At 48.4% G+C, this 17,628-nt stretch overlaps 1 protein-coding gene across 1 annotated transcript in view; it reads left to right on the forward strand.

Moving 5' to 3' along the window:
* znf142 (zinc finger protein 142) overlaps positions 1–17,628 on the forward strand; it is a 50,519-nt gene that overhangs the window by 17,183 nt on the left and 15,708 nt on the right. Inside the window, exons 4-7 of the mRNA XM_052013993.1 lie at positions 4,707–4,904; positions 7,999–8,811; positions 9,968–10,145; positions 12,865–16,264. Of these exons, the coding sequence (XP_051869953.1) occupies positions 4,707–4,904; positions 7,999–8,811; positions 9,968–10,145; positions 12,865–16,264 (4,589 nt within the window). The remainder of the gene's footprint in view (positions 1–4,706; positions 4,905–7,998; positions 8,812–9,967; positions 10,146–12,864; positions 16,265–17,628) is intronic.

Here is a 17,628-nt window from a genome sequence, read left to right on the forward strand (position 1 = left end):
TCTGTTCTAAGTGGGTACCCTCTAATTCCCTCTAATTGTGCCCTCTTGTCCTGGACTCACCCACCAAGGGAAACAACTTAGCCACATCTACTCTGTCCGGTCCTTTCAACATTCAAAATGTTTCTATGAGGTCCCCTCTCATTCTTCTGTACTCTAATGAGTACAGTCCAAGAGCCGACAATTGCTCGTCGTATGTAAGCCCTTTCATTTCTGGAATCATCCTAGTAAATTTTCTCTGAACCCTCTCCAACATCAGTACATCCTTCCTAAGGTAGGGGGCCCAAAACTCCACACAGTATTCCAAATGAGGTCTCACCAGTGCCCCATAGAGCCTCATCAACACATCCTTACTCATCAACACATCCTATACGTTATACCTCTTGAAATGAATGCCAACATAGCATTCTTACCGCCGATCCAACCTGGTGTTTAACCTTTAGGGTATCTTGCACGAAGACCCCCAAGTCCCTTTGTACTTCTGTATTTGGAATTTTCTTCCCATCTAGATAATAATCTGCCCATTTATTTCTTCTTCCAAGGTGTACAACCGCACATTTCTCAACATTGAATCTTATCTGCCATTTCTTTGACTAAGCTAAATTATCTAAGTCTCTCTGCAACCTTTCTATTTCTTCAATACTCCCTACTCCTCCACTTATCTTGGTGTCATCTGCAAACTTAGCTACAAAACCATTTACTCCATAATCTAAATCATCGATATACAGTGTAAAAAGAAGCGGCCCTAACACCGACCCTTGCGGACCACCACTGGTAACCGGCAGCCAACCAGAACAGGATCCCTTTATTCCCACCCTTTGGTTTCTGCCTATCAGCCAATGCTCCACCCATTCTAATATACTTCCTGTAATTCCACGGGCTTTCATCTTATTAAGCAGCCTCTTGTGCAGCACCTTGTCAAAGGCCTTTTGAAAATCCAAATACACAACATCCACAGCCTCTCCCTTATCCATCCTACTTGAGATTTCCTCAAAAAAAACTCCAATAGGTTGGTCAGGCAGGATCTTCCCTTCATGAAACCATGCTGGCTTGAACCTATCATGTCATGCACCTCTAGGTATTTTTGTTCTGTATCCCAGATTTTTGGTAGTAATTTGTGAATTCCATTAAGGGCGAATTTCCATTACCCAAACTGCCGTGGGGTTTGCCTGTATTTGAAGATTGAGTCCTCGGTCTTGGCAGGAAACTCATGGTTGACTGGACAGCAGTGAGACCTGGGCCATCTGCAGCAGGCATCTCAGGGCACTGGATAAAATGCTGCCTATGCTGTCTTTGCAAATTCCTCCAGATTCACTGGAAGGACAAACGAACCAATGTTGGTGTCTTCTCCCAGGCTAACATTCCCAGTATTGAGGTCTAGTTACAGTTGATCCGCTGCACTGAGTGGGCCACAATGTTGATGTACCTAACACCAGGGTGCTCAAGCAGGCACTTTATTTCGAGCTCTGTCATGGGAAAAGGTTGCTAAGAAGAAAAGAATCAAGGTTGTCCTCAAAGCCTCCTTGAAGAAATGCAACAATCCCTGGCCAATGACTGCTCAAGGTGCACAAGGAGCATTTGGGATGGTGTTGAGAACCTTGAGCATGCGGAGGTCCTGTGGAAGTCCCAGAAGGAGTAGACCATTTCACAAACTACCCACGACCCCATGTGGTGCCACGTGCCCCACCTATGGAAGAGTCTACCCACAAAACCAAACTGGAAGCAAGTCATCCTCAATGCCGTAGACATCCAAAGAAGTATTAACCTATCACCTCATGTTTTAATTATTTAATAAAAATTCGCTTCCTCTCAGTTTTTGATTACAGTGTTCTGTTTGTAATGGGAAATGCCTGTGAAAGAACATAAGCAATGTGAGCAGCAACCTATGGCTTACTTGATGTGCTGTAAATGGACCTCCTGACCGAAGCACTACCGCTGGCAGGAGGCTGCAACCCATCGTGCCAAGTTTATATGAAGTTCAGAGTTATACAGCACGGAAACAGGCCCTTCAGCCCAACTGGTCCACGCCGACCACAGCGTCCTCCCTGTTAGTCCCAGTTGCCCGTGTTCGCCCCATAACCCTCCAAGCCCCTCCCCTCCATGTACCTATCCAAATGCCTCTTGAATGTTGCAACTGTGCCTGCCTCGACCACTTCCTCTGGCAGCTCAAAATACTCTAACTGAGAATCTGTTTCATTAGAGGAACAAGGGGATGGGACATGAAACTACACTGGTTAACAAACCAAAAATTGATCAAGTGAATTTTTTTTTCTGAAATAAGATAAGAAGATAAGATTTCTTTATTAGTCACATGTACATCGAAACACACAGTGAAATGCATCTTTTGCGTAGAGTGTTCTCGGGGCAGCCTGCAAGTGTCACCACGCTTCCAGCGGCAACATAGCACGCCCACAACTTCCTAACCCGTACGTCTTTGGAATGTGGGAGGAAACCAGAGCACCTGGAGGAAACCCACGCAGATATGGGGAGAATGTACAAACTCCTTACAGACAGTGGCGGAAATTGAACCCAGGTCACGGGCACTGCAAAGTGTTATGCTAACCGCTACGCTACCGGAACTATGGAATGCAAAATAAAGTTGTATTTTGAACTCTGGTTAGATCTCTCTTGACATAACATGAATTGTGCACAATGAATAAGATATCGGGGCATTGAAGGAAAAGCAAAAAAATTTCACAAGAGTGATAAAAGAGCTGAGAGAAAAGATTCCCACAGCTGGGCTCCCCAGTTCAATCCTATTAATTCCTAGCATCATTTAGGAACGTTTTTCAAAGATCTTTATAATTTCTATTTTGGGAACATTTTATGGCTTATTGTAATCACCAATGATCGGAAAAGATTGAACAAGTTGGACTTTTGAAAAATGGAAGGTTGTGGGTTGACCAGATGAAAGCCATTAATGTTATGAAAGGGGTTGCCAGTGTAAACCTAGGGATATTTGCACTTGTGAGGGATACCAAAATCAGGGGTCATTGTACGTAAGATGATCACTGGGCTTAGGTTTACGACAATGGGTAGGAGGTGTAGAGGGGATCTAAGGGGGAATTTTCTCACACAAGAGGGCAGTTGGAGTCTAGAACCTGCTGCCTGAAGAGATGGTGAAGGCAGACACTCCCACAACATTTCAGAAGCGTCTAGACAACTACTTGAATCGTGAAGGCATTAGCAGCTGATGGACCTGGTGTGGGTCAATGGGATTAGTGCAGATAGCTACAACGTGCAGCCTGAACACTGTAGGCAGTTGGGGCTTTTCTGTGCTGTATAACTCCATGATCAATCCAATAGGGAATCCAGGAACAACAGGAAATGGAGAGAGTCAGCAGCTCAGCTTTAAGTTCCTGGGTGTTAACATATTGGGTGACCTGTCCTGGGCCCAGCATATGGATGCAATCACAAGGAAAATGCGCCAGCATCTTTACTTAGGGGGTTAAGGAGGTTTGGCTTGTCACCGAACACTCTAACAAACCTCTACAGAGATACTGTTGAAAATATCCTGACTGGTTGCATCATGGTCTGGTATGGCAATTCAAATGCACAGAAACATAAAAAACTGCGGAAAGTAGAGGACTCAGCCCAATACATCACGGGCACATCCCTCCCTACCATTGGTGGTATCTACAGGAGGCGCTGCCTCAAAAGGCAACATCCATCGTCAAAGATCCCCACCATCCGGGCCATGCCATCTTCTCGCAGCTCCCAACGGGCAGGAGGTACAGAAGCCTGAAGTCCCCACACCACCAGGTTCAGGAACAGCGACTTCCCTTCAACCGTTTGGTTCTTGAACCAACCGGCAAAACCCTAATCATTACAGTTTAGCAACACTATGATCACTTTGCACGATAAAGGGCTTTTGTTTGTTCTAGTTGTGTTTTTTCTTGTAAAAGTTGTGTATAATTTATGTTTAATTTATGTTTTTCTTGTGAATGCTGCTTATCTGATGCTATGTGCCTGTGATGCTGCTGAAAATAAGTTCTTCATTGCACCTGTGCACACATGGACTTGTGGATATGACAATAAAATTGACTTTGACTGGAACTGGCTTCAACAGGGAGAGTTCTATGTTCTATTAACAGAGAGTAGTGGAGGTGAATGAGAAAGGCATTGTGAGTCCTCCCCAGGTTATGACAGGGTTCCATTCCTGAAAACTGTTTGTAACCCGAACTGTTGATGTTAGAAATGGAGCCACCCAGCAATATATTTAAATTAAAACACAGGCCAACCAAGGGCAACGTGTAGTTAAACCAGCGCATTTAACGCAATCATTCCAGATATTGGTGTGAACCCCACAAGCAGCAGGTGCCTACAGCCCTGCAGCAGCTGGCAAATCCGTACTGCTGGTCTCCCAGACACTCATTCATGTATTGGGGCTGGACGCAAATCGAGTGTTCATAACCTGAGGAGGACCTGTAAATGTATGTCAGATAATCACAAGGGAAAATGGACTGGAAGATCCTGTTGATCATTTGGGAGGGATGTAAATGCCAGCCTAGACTATTTGGACTGAATGTCTTGTAGACTTTGTGTAAGTTCTCAGTTCTTGAAGATAAAAAGTATTTTTAAAACTTCGAATATTAGTGTATGGCAGTGAGGACACACATGGATCACTGCACCAACTCGCATTGTACGTAAAGTGATTTCCCCACAACATCAGACTGTTTACTTTCCGTGTGCTCTTTGTTTCCCTGTAGATGAGAACGGTAGTATTGCTGAAGAGAGCAATGTACATGAGAGGAGACGGGGGCCGGACAATGACAGCGTCGTGGCACAGACACGGACCAGAAAACGGAAACTATCTGCTTGTGAAGAGGAGAACCTGGTGTCGGAGACTGTCTCAGAGGACAATAGGAGTAGAAGGAAAAAATCCTTAAGACAGAGGCATTTCAAAGGTACGTTAAATACATCTGGACAGCTGATATTCCATTTACACAGAATCTTTCCTGTCCTCGGTATCCCCCAAAGTGCATATTATCCATTGCAGAATGCTCGTAGTGTAGACGTGGTTGTAATATATTGATTGCAGTAGGTAATTGGTGTATAGAACAATCCCAAAAGTAGGGGTGAGAAATTAAGCAAGTACTTTGTGTGTCATAGACCATAGAACATAGAAAACCTACAGCACAATACAGGCCCTTCAGCCCACAGAGTTGTGCCGAACATGTCCCTACCTTAGAAATTACTAGGCTTACCCACAGCCCTCTATTTTTCTCATGTCCATGTACCTATCCAACTGTCTCTTAAAAGACCCCATCGTATCCGCCTCCACCACCGTTGCTGGCAGCCCATTCCACGCACTCACCACTCTCTGAGTAAAAAACTTACCCCTGACATCTCCTCTGTACCTACTCCCCAGCACCTTAAACCTGTGTCCTCTTATGACAACCATCTCAGCCCTGGGAAAAAGCCTCTGACTATCCACACGATCAATGCCTCTCATCATCTTATACACCTCCATCAGGTCCCCCCTCATCCTCCGTTGCTCCAAGGAGAAAAGGCCGAGTTCACTCAACCTGTTTTCATAAGGCATGCTCCCCAATCCAGGCAACATCCTTGTAAATCTCCTCTGCACCCTTTCTATGGCTTCCACATCCTGTCTTCAGGAAGAAGGCACAGAAAACTTGCCAGAATTATTAGAGGACCAAGGGTGTAGTTAGTACAAGGAACAGAAAGAAATTAATATTAGCAGAATAAATCTTACAGCAGAAAAACAGGCCCTTCAGCCCACTATGTCTGTGCTGACCTTTTTGACCGATTACACTAACCCCATTTGCCTGCAATAGGGCCGTATCCTTCTGTGCCTTGCCTGGTTGAGCATCTGTCTCAACACCCCTTAAACCTCTAAAACTGATTCCACCACCTGTTCTTGCAGTGCATTCCAGATTGACCAGCACAACTTTGTGGGCTGAATGGCCTGTCCAGTGCTGTATTGTTCTATGCATACCTCTCTCTGAAAGGGGAAAAAAAACTTATCCCTGAATTTCCCTTGCCGTAAACCTATGCCCTCTTGTTGTTGATGCCCCTACCATGAGGAGAAGATTTTGACCATCTACCCCATCTCTGCCTCCCATAATCTTATATACTTCTATCAGCTCACCTCTCAGCCTCTGTCACTTCGGGGGAAAGCCCAACCTATCCAATCTCTCCCCATAACAAGTCCTGAGAAGTTGAAGAGACTGAAAGATGATAAATCCTAAAGACATCCCAGAGTCTTGTACACAAATAGGAAAGTAGATTTTTAAATGGTGAGTTCCTGGAAAACGTTGATGTTCAAAGGAACTCATCATCCTTGTACACAAGGCTAATATCTCAGGTGCAGCATGCAGTTAAAAAGGCAAATGATATGTTGGCCGTTATTACAAGAGGATTTAAGTATTGGAATAAAAACTGTATTTATACACCTCAAATTTTTGGTCTCCTTACTTAAAAAAGGATAAACACCAGTGAGGGAGATTCACTGGACTGGTTCCAGGGATGGTGGGTGTGCTGCCAGAGAGAGCTTGAGTAGACTGTATTCTCTAGAGTTTAGCAGAATGAGAAGAAATCTTATAGAAAAATCACGGGGTTTGAGAGGCAAGATGCAAGGAAGATATTTTGCCCGGCTGAAGAGTCTGAAACAAAGGGTCACAGAGCGAGGCATCGGCTATTGAGGACAGAGATGAGGAGAAATTTCCTCACTGGAGGCTGGTGAATCTCTGGAATACTAGACCCTGGAGGGCTGTGGAAGCTCATTCAGAGCAGAGATTGATAGATTTCTGGATATTAAGGAATGCTGGGATAGGGGGATAGTACAGGAAAATGGTACTGAGGTAGAAGATTGGCCATCATCTTGAAGAATAGTGAAGCAGACTAGAGAGGTTGGATAGTCCACATGATGGATCTTGACCCAAACATCGACTGTCCATTTCCCTCCACAGATGCTGCCTGACCCGCTGAGTTTCTCCAGCATTTTGCTTATTGCTCCAGATTCCAGTGTCTGCAGTCTCTTGTGTCTCTAGGTTGGGTATCTACTTCTGTTAGTTCTTATGAGGCAATTAACCAGATAAACCATTGAATTTTGAAAATTAGTTGAGTGAGAAATGCTGACCCTCAACATGGTACTAGAGCAAACTTCCCTGCAAAACACAGGGAATGTGATCGATCATGTCCGCCTGAGGAAGCAGGCGAAATTTAATGACTCCAAAAAGTGGCATCTCAGTCAGTGCAGTGCACACTTGCAATGGGAGTGTCAGCTTGTGTCTCTGCAGCGGGAGTGGAACCCAGGACATTCTGTCTCACAGGACAGAGCCCTTCCCTCTGTCAACTCAGTTCACGTACTTATCAGGGTGTGTGTCTGTGTGTTCCTGAGTGTATGATGATTTTGACTGTTTTATAGACGTAGCACAAAAACAACTCGTCCGTGCCGACCAAGATGCCCACCTAAGCTAGTCCCATTTGCCTGCTTAGCAAAAACAGGTTTATTATCACTGACATGTATGTCGTGAAATTTGTTGTTTTGCATCAGCAGTACAGTGCAAAGACATAAAATTAACTATAAATTACAAAATAAATAAATAGTACAAAACAAAAGGAGTTACAAAGTAGTATTCATGGGTTCATGGACCATTCAGAAATTTTATGGCGGAGGGGGAGATGCTGTTCCTGAATCATTGAGTGTGGGTCTTCAGGCTCCTGTACTTCCTCCCTGATGGTAGTAACGAGAAGAGGGCATGTCTCTGGTGGTGAGGGTCCTTAGTGATGGATACAGCCGTTTTGAAACACTGCCTCTTGAAGATGTCCTCGATGGTGGGGAAGGTTGTAGCCGTGGTGGAGCTGGCTGAGTCTACTACCCTCTGCAGCCTCTTGTGATCCTGTGCATTGGAGCTTCCATACCAGGCGGTGATGCAACCAGTCAGAAATTTCTTTTAAATGTCATTATTGTACCTGCCTCAATATGAATTGCACTTATCGATCATCTTTCATTTTATTCTTAATTGTGTGTCTTAGTTGATGTCCAAGAAGGAATGGAACATCTGTACAAGACCCACATCTGCCCGGAATGCAAGCGCTGCTTCAAAAAGAGAACTCATCTGGTGGAGCACCTTCACCTCCACTTCCCGGACCCCAGTCTCCAGTGCCCTCACTGTCAGAAGTTCTTCACCAGCAAGGGCAAGCTGAAGGTCCACCTCATGAGGGAGCTGGGCGAGAAGACCCACCACTGCCCTCTGTGCGACTACAGCGCGGTGGAGAAGAACTCGCTGAACCGCCACATGGCCAGCATGCACGAGAACACCACCAACTTCTACTCTGAGGTCTACTCCTGCCCGGCATGCGAGGAGAAATTCACCGTCAGCAACGCGCTGAAGGAGCACATGAAGAGCCACAAGGAGGAGCGGCGTCCGCTGGACTGCTTCGAAGGGGGCTGCAGCTACACGGCAGAGGAGCGCAAGGACTTCGTTCGCCACCTCAAGGAGGTGCACGGTGCCCGGGCGGTGGAGTGCCGCTACCGGACGTGCGGCTCGCTTTTCGGCTCGGAGGCTGGCATGGAGGCACACCGCCGGACCCATTATGCCTTCCACTGCGACCAGTGCGACTTCGTCTGCTCCAACAAGCATGTATTCCGGCGGCACAAGCGCAGGGGACACCCGGGCAGTGAGGAGCTGGCCTGCAGCTTCTGCCCCTACAAGACCTTCAACCCCGTGGAGTTCAACGACCACGTGGGCAAGATGCACGCCAACGAGAAGATCCACAAGTGCAGTGAATGCGACTTTGCCACGGCGCACAAGAGAGTCCTCAACAGGCATATTCTGCTGCACACAGGTGGGTGAAAATTAGTGGGACATCTGCAGAGTAGGAATGGGGGGGGGTAGTAGATTAAGGGATGCTCTCCACAGGGCAATGTCTCGGGGCAGGTGGATTGGGCAAATTCGGGAGCTTACTGCTCTTATTCTGGTAAATTGGTTTATTATTGTCATGTGTACTGAGGTTCAGAATCAAAATGAGGTTTATTATCACTGACATATGATGTGAAATTTATTGTTTTGTGGCAGCAGTACAGTGATAAAAATCTATAAATTACAAAAATAAATAAATAGTGCTTAAAAAGAAAAGGAATAATGAGGTTGGGTTCATGGATCGTTCAGAAATCTGATGGCGGAGAGGAAGAAGCTGTTCCTGAATCGTTGAATTTGGGTCTACGATGAAAATGTTGTCTTGCATATCATTCATACAGATCACTTCATTACAACAGTGCATTGAGGTAGTACAGGGTAAAACAATAACAGAATGCAGAATAAAGTGTTACAGTTTCAGAGAAAGTGCAGTGCAGGCAGACAATAAGGTGCAAGGCCATAACGAGGTAGATTGTCAGGTCAAGAGTCCATTTTATCGTACTAGGGGAGTGTTCAATAGTCTTATAACAGCGGGGTAGAAGCTGTCTTTGAGCCTGGTGGTACGTGCTTTCAGGCTTTTGTATCTTCTGCCCGTAGTGTTTAATGAAGCAGTGTAGAGTTCCCTTTCTAACCCGCCCCAGGTGTTTAATGGGACAACAGAGAGGGAGGTTTAACTAAACACTTGCATTTCTGGAGCACCCATAATGACCTTAGTATTTCCCATGGGAGCTCAAACCTAAGGAATTACTTTTCCATTGTGATTGTAGTTGTAATGCAGGACACATTGAGTGCCAGAGAAGGCTCCCACAAACAGCATTGTGCTCAAGACCAGCGCATGTGGGTTTGTAAATATTGATGAAAAGGCCCTGGTGCTCTGTGAAATAATGCCATGAGATCTTTACATCATCTGAAGGGGCCATGGTCAAATAGCTCACTTGGAAGTTGGCAATGCCCTGGAGAATAAAACTGTGCTTGATAGCTCTTCAGTATGGCCTAACAAAGATTTTATATGTTTACGGAAATGGAGGAGTTTTAGAGTCTAATTATACTTATTTTTGTTCTGTTGGTTTTAAACCCTCCTTTAGGCGAGAAGCCACATAAATGTGAACTCTGCGATTTCACCTGCAGGGACATGGGTTACCTGTCGAAGCACATGCTCACGCATTCTGACGATAAGAATTACATGTGTACGGAGTGTGGTTACATTACCAAGTGGAAGCACTACCTTACAGTGCACATGCGCAAACATACCGGGGACCTGAGGTAACACTCGCTCTTTGTGTGAATTTTGTGTGTGTCAAGGGGTATCAGCAGTAGGAGGAGCACTTTTCTATTTGCGATGTCTGCTATTCCTAGATATGTACAGAAGATGCACGGTAAAGCACCCTCTTCTTTGCCCTGTTAAACATTCCCAGGGCAGTGCCAGCACAAGATAGGTAGAGAATAGAGCTCCCTCTATCATGTCCCACCAAACACTCGAGGGCACGCTTGCCTTCATCAATTGGGGCATTGATTTCAGAGTTGGGATGTCATGTTGCAACTGTACAAGTCATTAATGAGTCCAAACTTGGAGTATTGTGCGCAGTTCTGGTCTCCCAGCTATAGGAAGGATGCCATTAAAGTTGGAAAGGGTGCAGAAAAGATTTACGAGAATGTCACTGGGACTGGAGGACTTCAGTTATAAGGATAGGTTCCCCTCCTCCATCTGCCTATCACCCCTCCTCACCTGGATTCACCTATCACTTTCCAGCTCTTGCTTCACCTCTCCCCTTAATATTCCGGCTATCTCCCCTCTACTCTCAGTCCAGATGAAGGGTCTCGACCTGAACTGGTCTCGACCCAAAACCTCAACTGTTTTGCATGCCATCCATACAGGTCATTTCATTACACAGTGCATTGAGGTAGTACAAGGGAAAAGCAATAACAGAATGCAGAATAAAGTGTCACAGTTACAGAGAAAGTGCAGTGCAGACAGACAATAAGGTGCAAGGCCATAAAAGTCCATCTTATCATACTAGGGGACCGTTCAATAGTCTTATAATGGCAGGATAGAAGCTGTCCTTGAGCCTGGTGGTACGTGCTTTCAGGCCTTTGTATCTTCTGTCTGATGAGAGAGGGGGAGAAGAAAGAATGTCTGGGGTGAGGTGTTTGGCAGATGGGAGAGAGAGCCAGATATCCAAGTTCACAAAGGCATAATAAATTATAAAGATGATTACCAGAGTAAATTGTGAGGAAATCCATGGCAAATGGATTGCATCACGGGCAAATGAGTGGTCATCCACTTTGGTCCTCGAGGATGGAGCAGGGTACTTTCTAAATGACAAAGCTAGAAACAGTGTTTCTCTGAAGAGATTTGATCATTATAATGTTGTGAACAAGTAGGAGAAAGTTCCAAATGGCTAACAAAATGCAAGCCTCTATATCTAAAGGACTGGAGTACCATGGGATACAAAACAATGTTCAGACAATCTACAGTGCTGTGTATAGTTCTGGGAGTTGCACCTTCATTAGGCTTTATTAACCTTGGAGTGCTGCACGCACAGATGTTGAAGGATTAAATTCTGAGGGATGATAAGAAATGTTATACTCCCTTTACCCTGGGAGGATTGTTTGATGAAGTTTGCAAGACGGTGAGGGAAATCGATAGGGTGGAAAGGGGGATTCTTTCTACTGATTGGGGCTTTGGATTAAAGAACAGAGTTTAAACCTTTTTGGAATGGTTGGTGAAGATTCCCATGTGCAGAGGCTGGTTGAAGTTCAGAACAATCTTCTGTAAATGCCAGTTGATGCTGCATTAATAGTTTTTTTAAATCTTAGACGGGCAGTATTTTATTAATTAAATGTTTAAAGGATATAGATGAAAGCAGATATATGGAGTTAGATTAGGCATGAACTCATTAAACAAATAGCCAATACATGTTAATGCTTTAGGTGTTGAAAGCACGGGTCAGACTAAAAGTAAAACACTTTGCCATGGAACACTCCCAGAGCAGGGACAACTCAAATTAGAAACGACATAAAGCTCCCTCTATGCTCCTCCAGTCCCACAGTCCCATGGCAGGGACAGTACAGGCTAGATACAGAATAAAGCTCCCTCTGGACTGTCACATCACACACTCCCAGAGCAGGGACACAGTGGATTAAATGGAGAGTCAGGTTCCCAGGGGATGCATGCTGCTTGTGATCTGTGGAGGAAATTCCGAGAAAGATCGCACACATGTGCTCATTGGGAAGTAACAGAAAACAGGCAAATTCAGAAAAACCATTGAATGGAGTATTAATGAAGTAAGGAAAAACATGAAGCATTGCAATAGAAAATGATTGGTAAATTGGTTTATTATTGTCACACGTACCGAGGTACAGTGAAAAACTTTGTCTTGCATGCCATCCATACAGATTATTCCATTACAACAGTGCGTTGAGGTAGTACAAGGGAAAACAATAACAGAATGCAGAATAAAGTGTTACAGTTACAGAGAAAGTGTGGTGCAGGCAGACAATAAGGTGCAAGGCCATGACAAGGTAGATTCTGAGGTCAAGAGTCCATCTTATCAAACTAGGGGACCGACCAATAGTCTTATAACAGCGGGATAGAAGCTGTCCTTGAGCCTGGTGGTATGTGCTTTCAGGCTTTTGAATCTTCTGCCCGATGGAAGAGGGGGTGAAGAGAGAATGTGGGGATTATGCTGGCTGTTTTACCGAGGCAGCGAGAAGTGTAGACAGAGTCCATGGAGGGGAGGCTGGTTTCTGTGATATGCTGGGCTGTGTCCACAACTCTCTGCAGCTTCTTGCGGTCCCGGGCAGAGCAGTTGCCGTGCCGAGCCGCGATACCGCTGGATCAGATGCTTCCTGTGGAAGTGTGGTACTGGATGATGATGTTCCCCGATGAAGACACAATTTACCAGCCATTGATCTCCAACCCCAGCTTTGGAAATGAATGGTACGGAGCCACACTTAATACTCTCTCTTCTCTCTCCTGCAGGTATCATTGTAATCAGTGTTCGTACCGCTGTCACCGTGCAGATCAGCTCAGCAGCCATAAACTGCGGCACCAGGGCAAGTCACTCATCTGTGAGGTGTGCGGTTTCGCATGCAAGCGCAAGTACGAGCTGCAGAAACACATGCAGATGAAGCACTCAAAGGACTACCAAATGCCCCTCTACCAGTGCCAGTACTGCAGTTACCAGACACAGTACAAGCAGGCTCTGCTCAACCATGAGAACTGCAAGCACACCAAGCTCAAGGAATTCCGCTGTGCCCTCTGCTCCTACAAGACTTTCAGCAACACCAGCCTCTTCTTCCACAAGCGGAAGGTCCATGGCTACGTGCCGGGCGACAAGGAGTGGCTGGTGAACTATGCCAAGGAGGAGATGGCTATGAACTCGACCCAGAACCTGCTGGCGTACAGCGACGCGAACATAATTCTCTCAAGCTCGGCCAAGACCGAAATGGCTGCAACATCTTCGAGGAACGAAGTGTGGCAAAGCAAGGGTTCCGCGGCTGGGGAGGAACTAGAGGAGGGCTACCAGCCCAACTTTGGACCTCCTGCCTTTGGGGCTGGTGAAGTGCCACAGGGCAGAGCTGCACCACCAGAACCGATACACCTGGGGCACCTCCTGGCACACTCTGCCAACACAGAACAAGTGAGCGCAGCTGGCACCACAGAGCCTGGGGAGGCTGGTGCCGAAAGCGGCCAGGATATGGAGAGGGAGTTTCCGAAGGACTTGAGCGGAAATGGTTCGCAGCTAGAGGAGGTCTTCAACGCTCAGCTGGGGTTCCCTAATGCCCCCTCAGAGGACATGGCAAAGCAGATTTCCAGCTCCCAGTTGCCATCCCTGGATTGCTGGGCACCGTGTGATACCGGTACCATGTACAGAGACTTTGGACTTAACGCCACAGATGTTGAACAGACGGACATCGGCAATGATGAGGCTGACGTGGGAGAGCATTGTGATGATGAGGAAGTTGGAGAGGGGGACCACGTCGTAGGGAACCAAGAGGAGGTGGGACATGGCATTGACGTCTTCATGGATGAAGATCAGAACACAGTGTACGAGCTTTCGGAAAAGACTGGAGAACCCAGCCAGGAGACCGGTGATACACCCGCCTGTGGTGAGGCCGGTGGGACTTGTGCAGGTGTGATTGAACCCCAGCTGCCTCAACCTGCAGATGGAGATCGAGTCTCTCCCGAACCCCATGACGTCGCAGCCTCGGGGTGGGGCAGCAGTCCTGGGCCAGAAAGTCAGGAGGAAGCGCGGCTCTCCCGGTCTGAGTCCGAGATCAAGGCCCTGAGGAAGCAGGACAAGCAGCAGGCCCAAGCCCTGGTCTTGGAGGGAAGGGTGCAGATGCTGGTGGTGCAGACGGACGCTCAGGTGTTCAAGTGCGAGAGGTGTTCGTACATCACCAGGAAGGAGAAGGCCATGGTCCTTCACACAAAGTCTGGCTGCCAGAGCAAGAAGACGCCCCTGGTGTGCACCGCCTGCGGGGCCACCTTCAAGCAGCAGCGAGGTCTCAACACTCACATCCAAAAGAAGTGCCCCATCATCATAAAGAAGCACAAGTTGTACATGCGCCAGGCTGCAGTGAAACTGCCCACTGCCCAGCCAGATGGAGAGGGAGAGCCAGCTGCTGATGCAAAGGATGTGCAAGTGTCATCCCAGAGGACAGGCCAGCACAAGAGGGAAGAGCCAGGCCTAGATCCAGATAAAACCACAGAGGTTTCTGGCGTTGAAGAGCCACCAGTCAAAGATGACATACAACCTGTCCAAGTCCTAGAAGAAGGGAGCACCTCGCAAGAAAAGCCAGCTGCTTGCGAGGAAGAGGAGGTGTCGGAGAAGGCCTCGGATGATGCTTCACCGGTTAACGAGGAGACTCTACCTTCATCCCAAGAGGACGAGTCTTTGACTGACTCAGAGAAGGGCCAGCAGAAGTTGGGGGCGGAGAAGTTCACGTTTGCCCAGGGCCAGTACTCGTGCGCCTCGTGCCCTTTTGTCTGCTCCAGCAAACTGGACATCGGCAGCCATGTGTCGAGCGGCTGCCCCTCTCCCCTCAAGCTGCCTTGTGGCCTCTGCCAGCTGCTCTTCCGCTCGGAGAGGGCGCTGAGGAACCACCAGGCCATCAAGCACACCGAGGAGCAGGAGTCCCCCTCGGAGCAGAGCGAGGCAAGCAAGGGGTCCTCCAGCGAAGACGAGGGGGGCTCAGGGAGCGCGGAGACGGCGGAGGAGAGCGCTGAATCCGGGGCGGATTGCGGCACCAAGCGCCGCCGCTTCTCCTGCCCCTCCTGCCCCTTCAGCTGTTACCAGGAGCGCGCCATGGACACCCACCGGAGGAAGGGCTGCCTGAAGCCCGGTGAGCTCCAGTGCGGCCTCTGCTCGTTCGTCTGCAAGTCGCCGGCGGCCCTCCAGCACCATGCCCGGCTGCACGGCAGGAAGAGCTGCCGCAAACGGCCCCGTCTCAGCTGCCGGCTCTGCCCCTTCACCTGCAAGCAGCCGCGCTGCCTGCAGCAGCACGTCGCCATCAAACACGACGGCATCAAGCCCTACAAGTGCAGCTACTGTGACTTCGGCACCACCCGCCGCTACCGGCTGGACGCCCACGAGTCTCTGCATACTGGGCTGGGCCGGCTGGCCTGTGACCTCTGCCAGCAGACCTTTGGCACCGGCTCCAAGCTGCGCATCCACAAGCTGCGGGTGCACGAGAAGCGCCCCACCCACTTCTGCGCCCTGTGCGACTACAGTGGCTACAACCAGAATGACATCACCCGGCACATGGGCAGTTGCCACGCTGGCAAGCCCAGCGCCGCCTGCGGCCACTGCGAGGCCCAGTTCAGCTCTGAGGGCGCCCTGAAGCAACATTGCCTGCGCCGGCACGAGGAGAGGGGCTGCCACGGCTGCCCCTCCTGCCTCTTCGCCTGCCGCAGCCAGTCCACGCTCAAGAGCCACGTGCAGCGGCAGCACCCGCAGCTGGAGTGCCCCGCCTGCAAGGAGCGCTTCCAGGGCCGGGAGCAGCTGGAGGAGCACAGGAAGGTCCACTTCAGCCACCACTGCCCCCACTGCCCCTTCGCCACCCGCGAGCGGCAGCAGCTGATTCAGCACCTGCTCGACAGCCACGAGGAGGAGGACGAGGGAGGGGAGGAAGAGGAGGGGGCGGCTGCGGGCAAGCCCTTCCGCTGCCCCTTCTGCAGCTTCGCCTGCCGCCACCAGATGGTGTTCGACTACCACATGAAGGGCCACGGGGGCACGCGGCTGTACAAGTGCACCGACTGTGAGTACACCACCAAAAACCGGCAGAAGATCACCTGGCACATCCGCATCCACACTGGCGAGAAGCCCTACAAGTGCCACCTCTGCAGTTACGCCTGTGCTGACCCGTCACGCTTAAAGGTGAGCAGGTCCAGGGCGCACGCGCTCACTTGCAAGTTTAACTTTTAAGTTAAACTTGTTCACACTGAAGCTGAGCTCGCGCCGAAGCTGAGCTCGCGCCGAAATTGAGCTCGCACTGAAGTTGAGCTCACACTGACTTAAGTTTCCAGACAACACTAAAACAGATGGTGTTGTAGAACAGTGAAGAAGGTTATCAAAATTTACAGGGGGATCTTGATCTTGAGGTATTGGGTATAGGAGTCAAAAAATTATGATGCATCTCTATAGGACTCTGGTTAGGCCGCATTTAGAGTTTTGCATGCAATTCTGGTCACCTCACTATAGGAAGGATGTTGAGACTTTAGAGAGGGTGCAGAGGAGGTTTACCAGGATGCTGCTTGGATTAGAGGGCATGTGCTATCAGGAGAGGCTGGACAAACTTGGGCTCTTTGAAGCGTCGGAGGCTGAGGGATGACCTGGGGCGTAGATAGGGTGGACAAGCAATATCTTTTTCCCATTATTGAGCGATCCAACACCAGAGGGCATGCATTTAAGGTGAGGGGGGGTAGGTTCAGAACAGATGTGAGAGGTACATTTTTTACTGAGAGAATGGTGGATGCCTGGAATGCGTTGCCTGATAGGGTGGTGGAGGCAAACTCATTGGGGGCTTTCAAGAAGGGCTTGGATGGGCACATGAATGAGAGGAAAATAGAGGGATATGGGCATTCTGTAGGTGGGATTAGCTATGTCAGCACAACATTGTGGGCCGAAGGGCCTGTTCTGTTCTATGTTCCATCTGAGTAAGTGGTCCGAGGATTGGCAAATGGCGTTCAATTCACATAAGTGCGAGGTGTTGCATTTTAGGAAGTCAAACCAGGGTAGGGCTTTCACAGTGAATGGCAGGGCACCTGAGAGGGTTCTGGAACAGAGGGACCTAGGAGTACAAGTACATGGTTCCCTGAAGTAGCGTCACAAGTAGGGTCCTAAAGAAGGCGTCTGGCGCACTGGCCTTCATCAGTCAGGGCATTGAGACGTTATTGGGACGTTATGTTGCAGTTGTACACTATGTTGGTGAGGCCGCACCTGGAGTACTGTGTACAGTTTTGGTTCCCCTCTTATAGGAAAGACGTCATTAAGTGGGAAAGAGCACAAAGAAATTGACGAAAATGTTGCCAGGACATGAGGGCCTGAGTTATAGGGAGAGGTTGGGCCGGCTAGGAATTTATTCCTTGGCTTTAAATATATGGGTTACATGCAGCGCAAAGCTGACTTCACACTGCTGCTTTGCCGTAATTGGCCAGATGTACTTGGCCAACACTGAGGAGTGCGGAGGAACAAAGGGATCTGGGAGCTCAGATACATAATTCCCTGAAAGTGGCGTCACA

Source organism: Pristis pectinata, chromosome 1 (assembly GCF_009764475.1).
Source record: "Pristis pectinata isolate sPriPec2 chromosome 1, sPriPec2.1.pri, whole genome shotgun sequence".
Taxonomy (NCBI): domain Eukaryota; kingdom Metazoa; phylum Chordata; class Chondrichthyes; order Rhinopristiformes; family Pristidae; genus Pristis; species Pristis pectinata.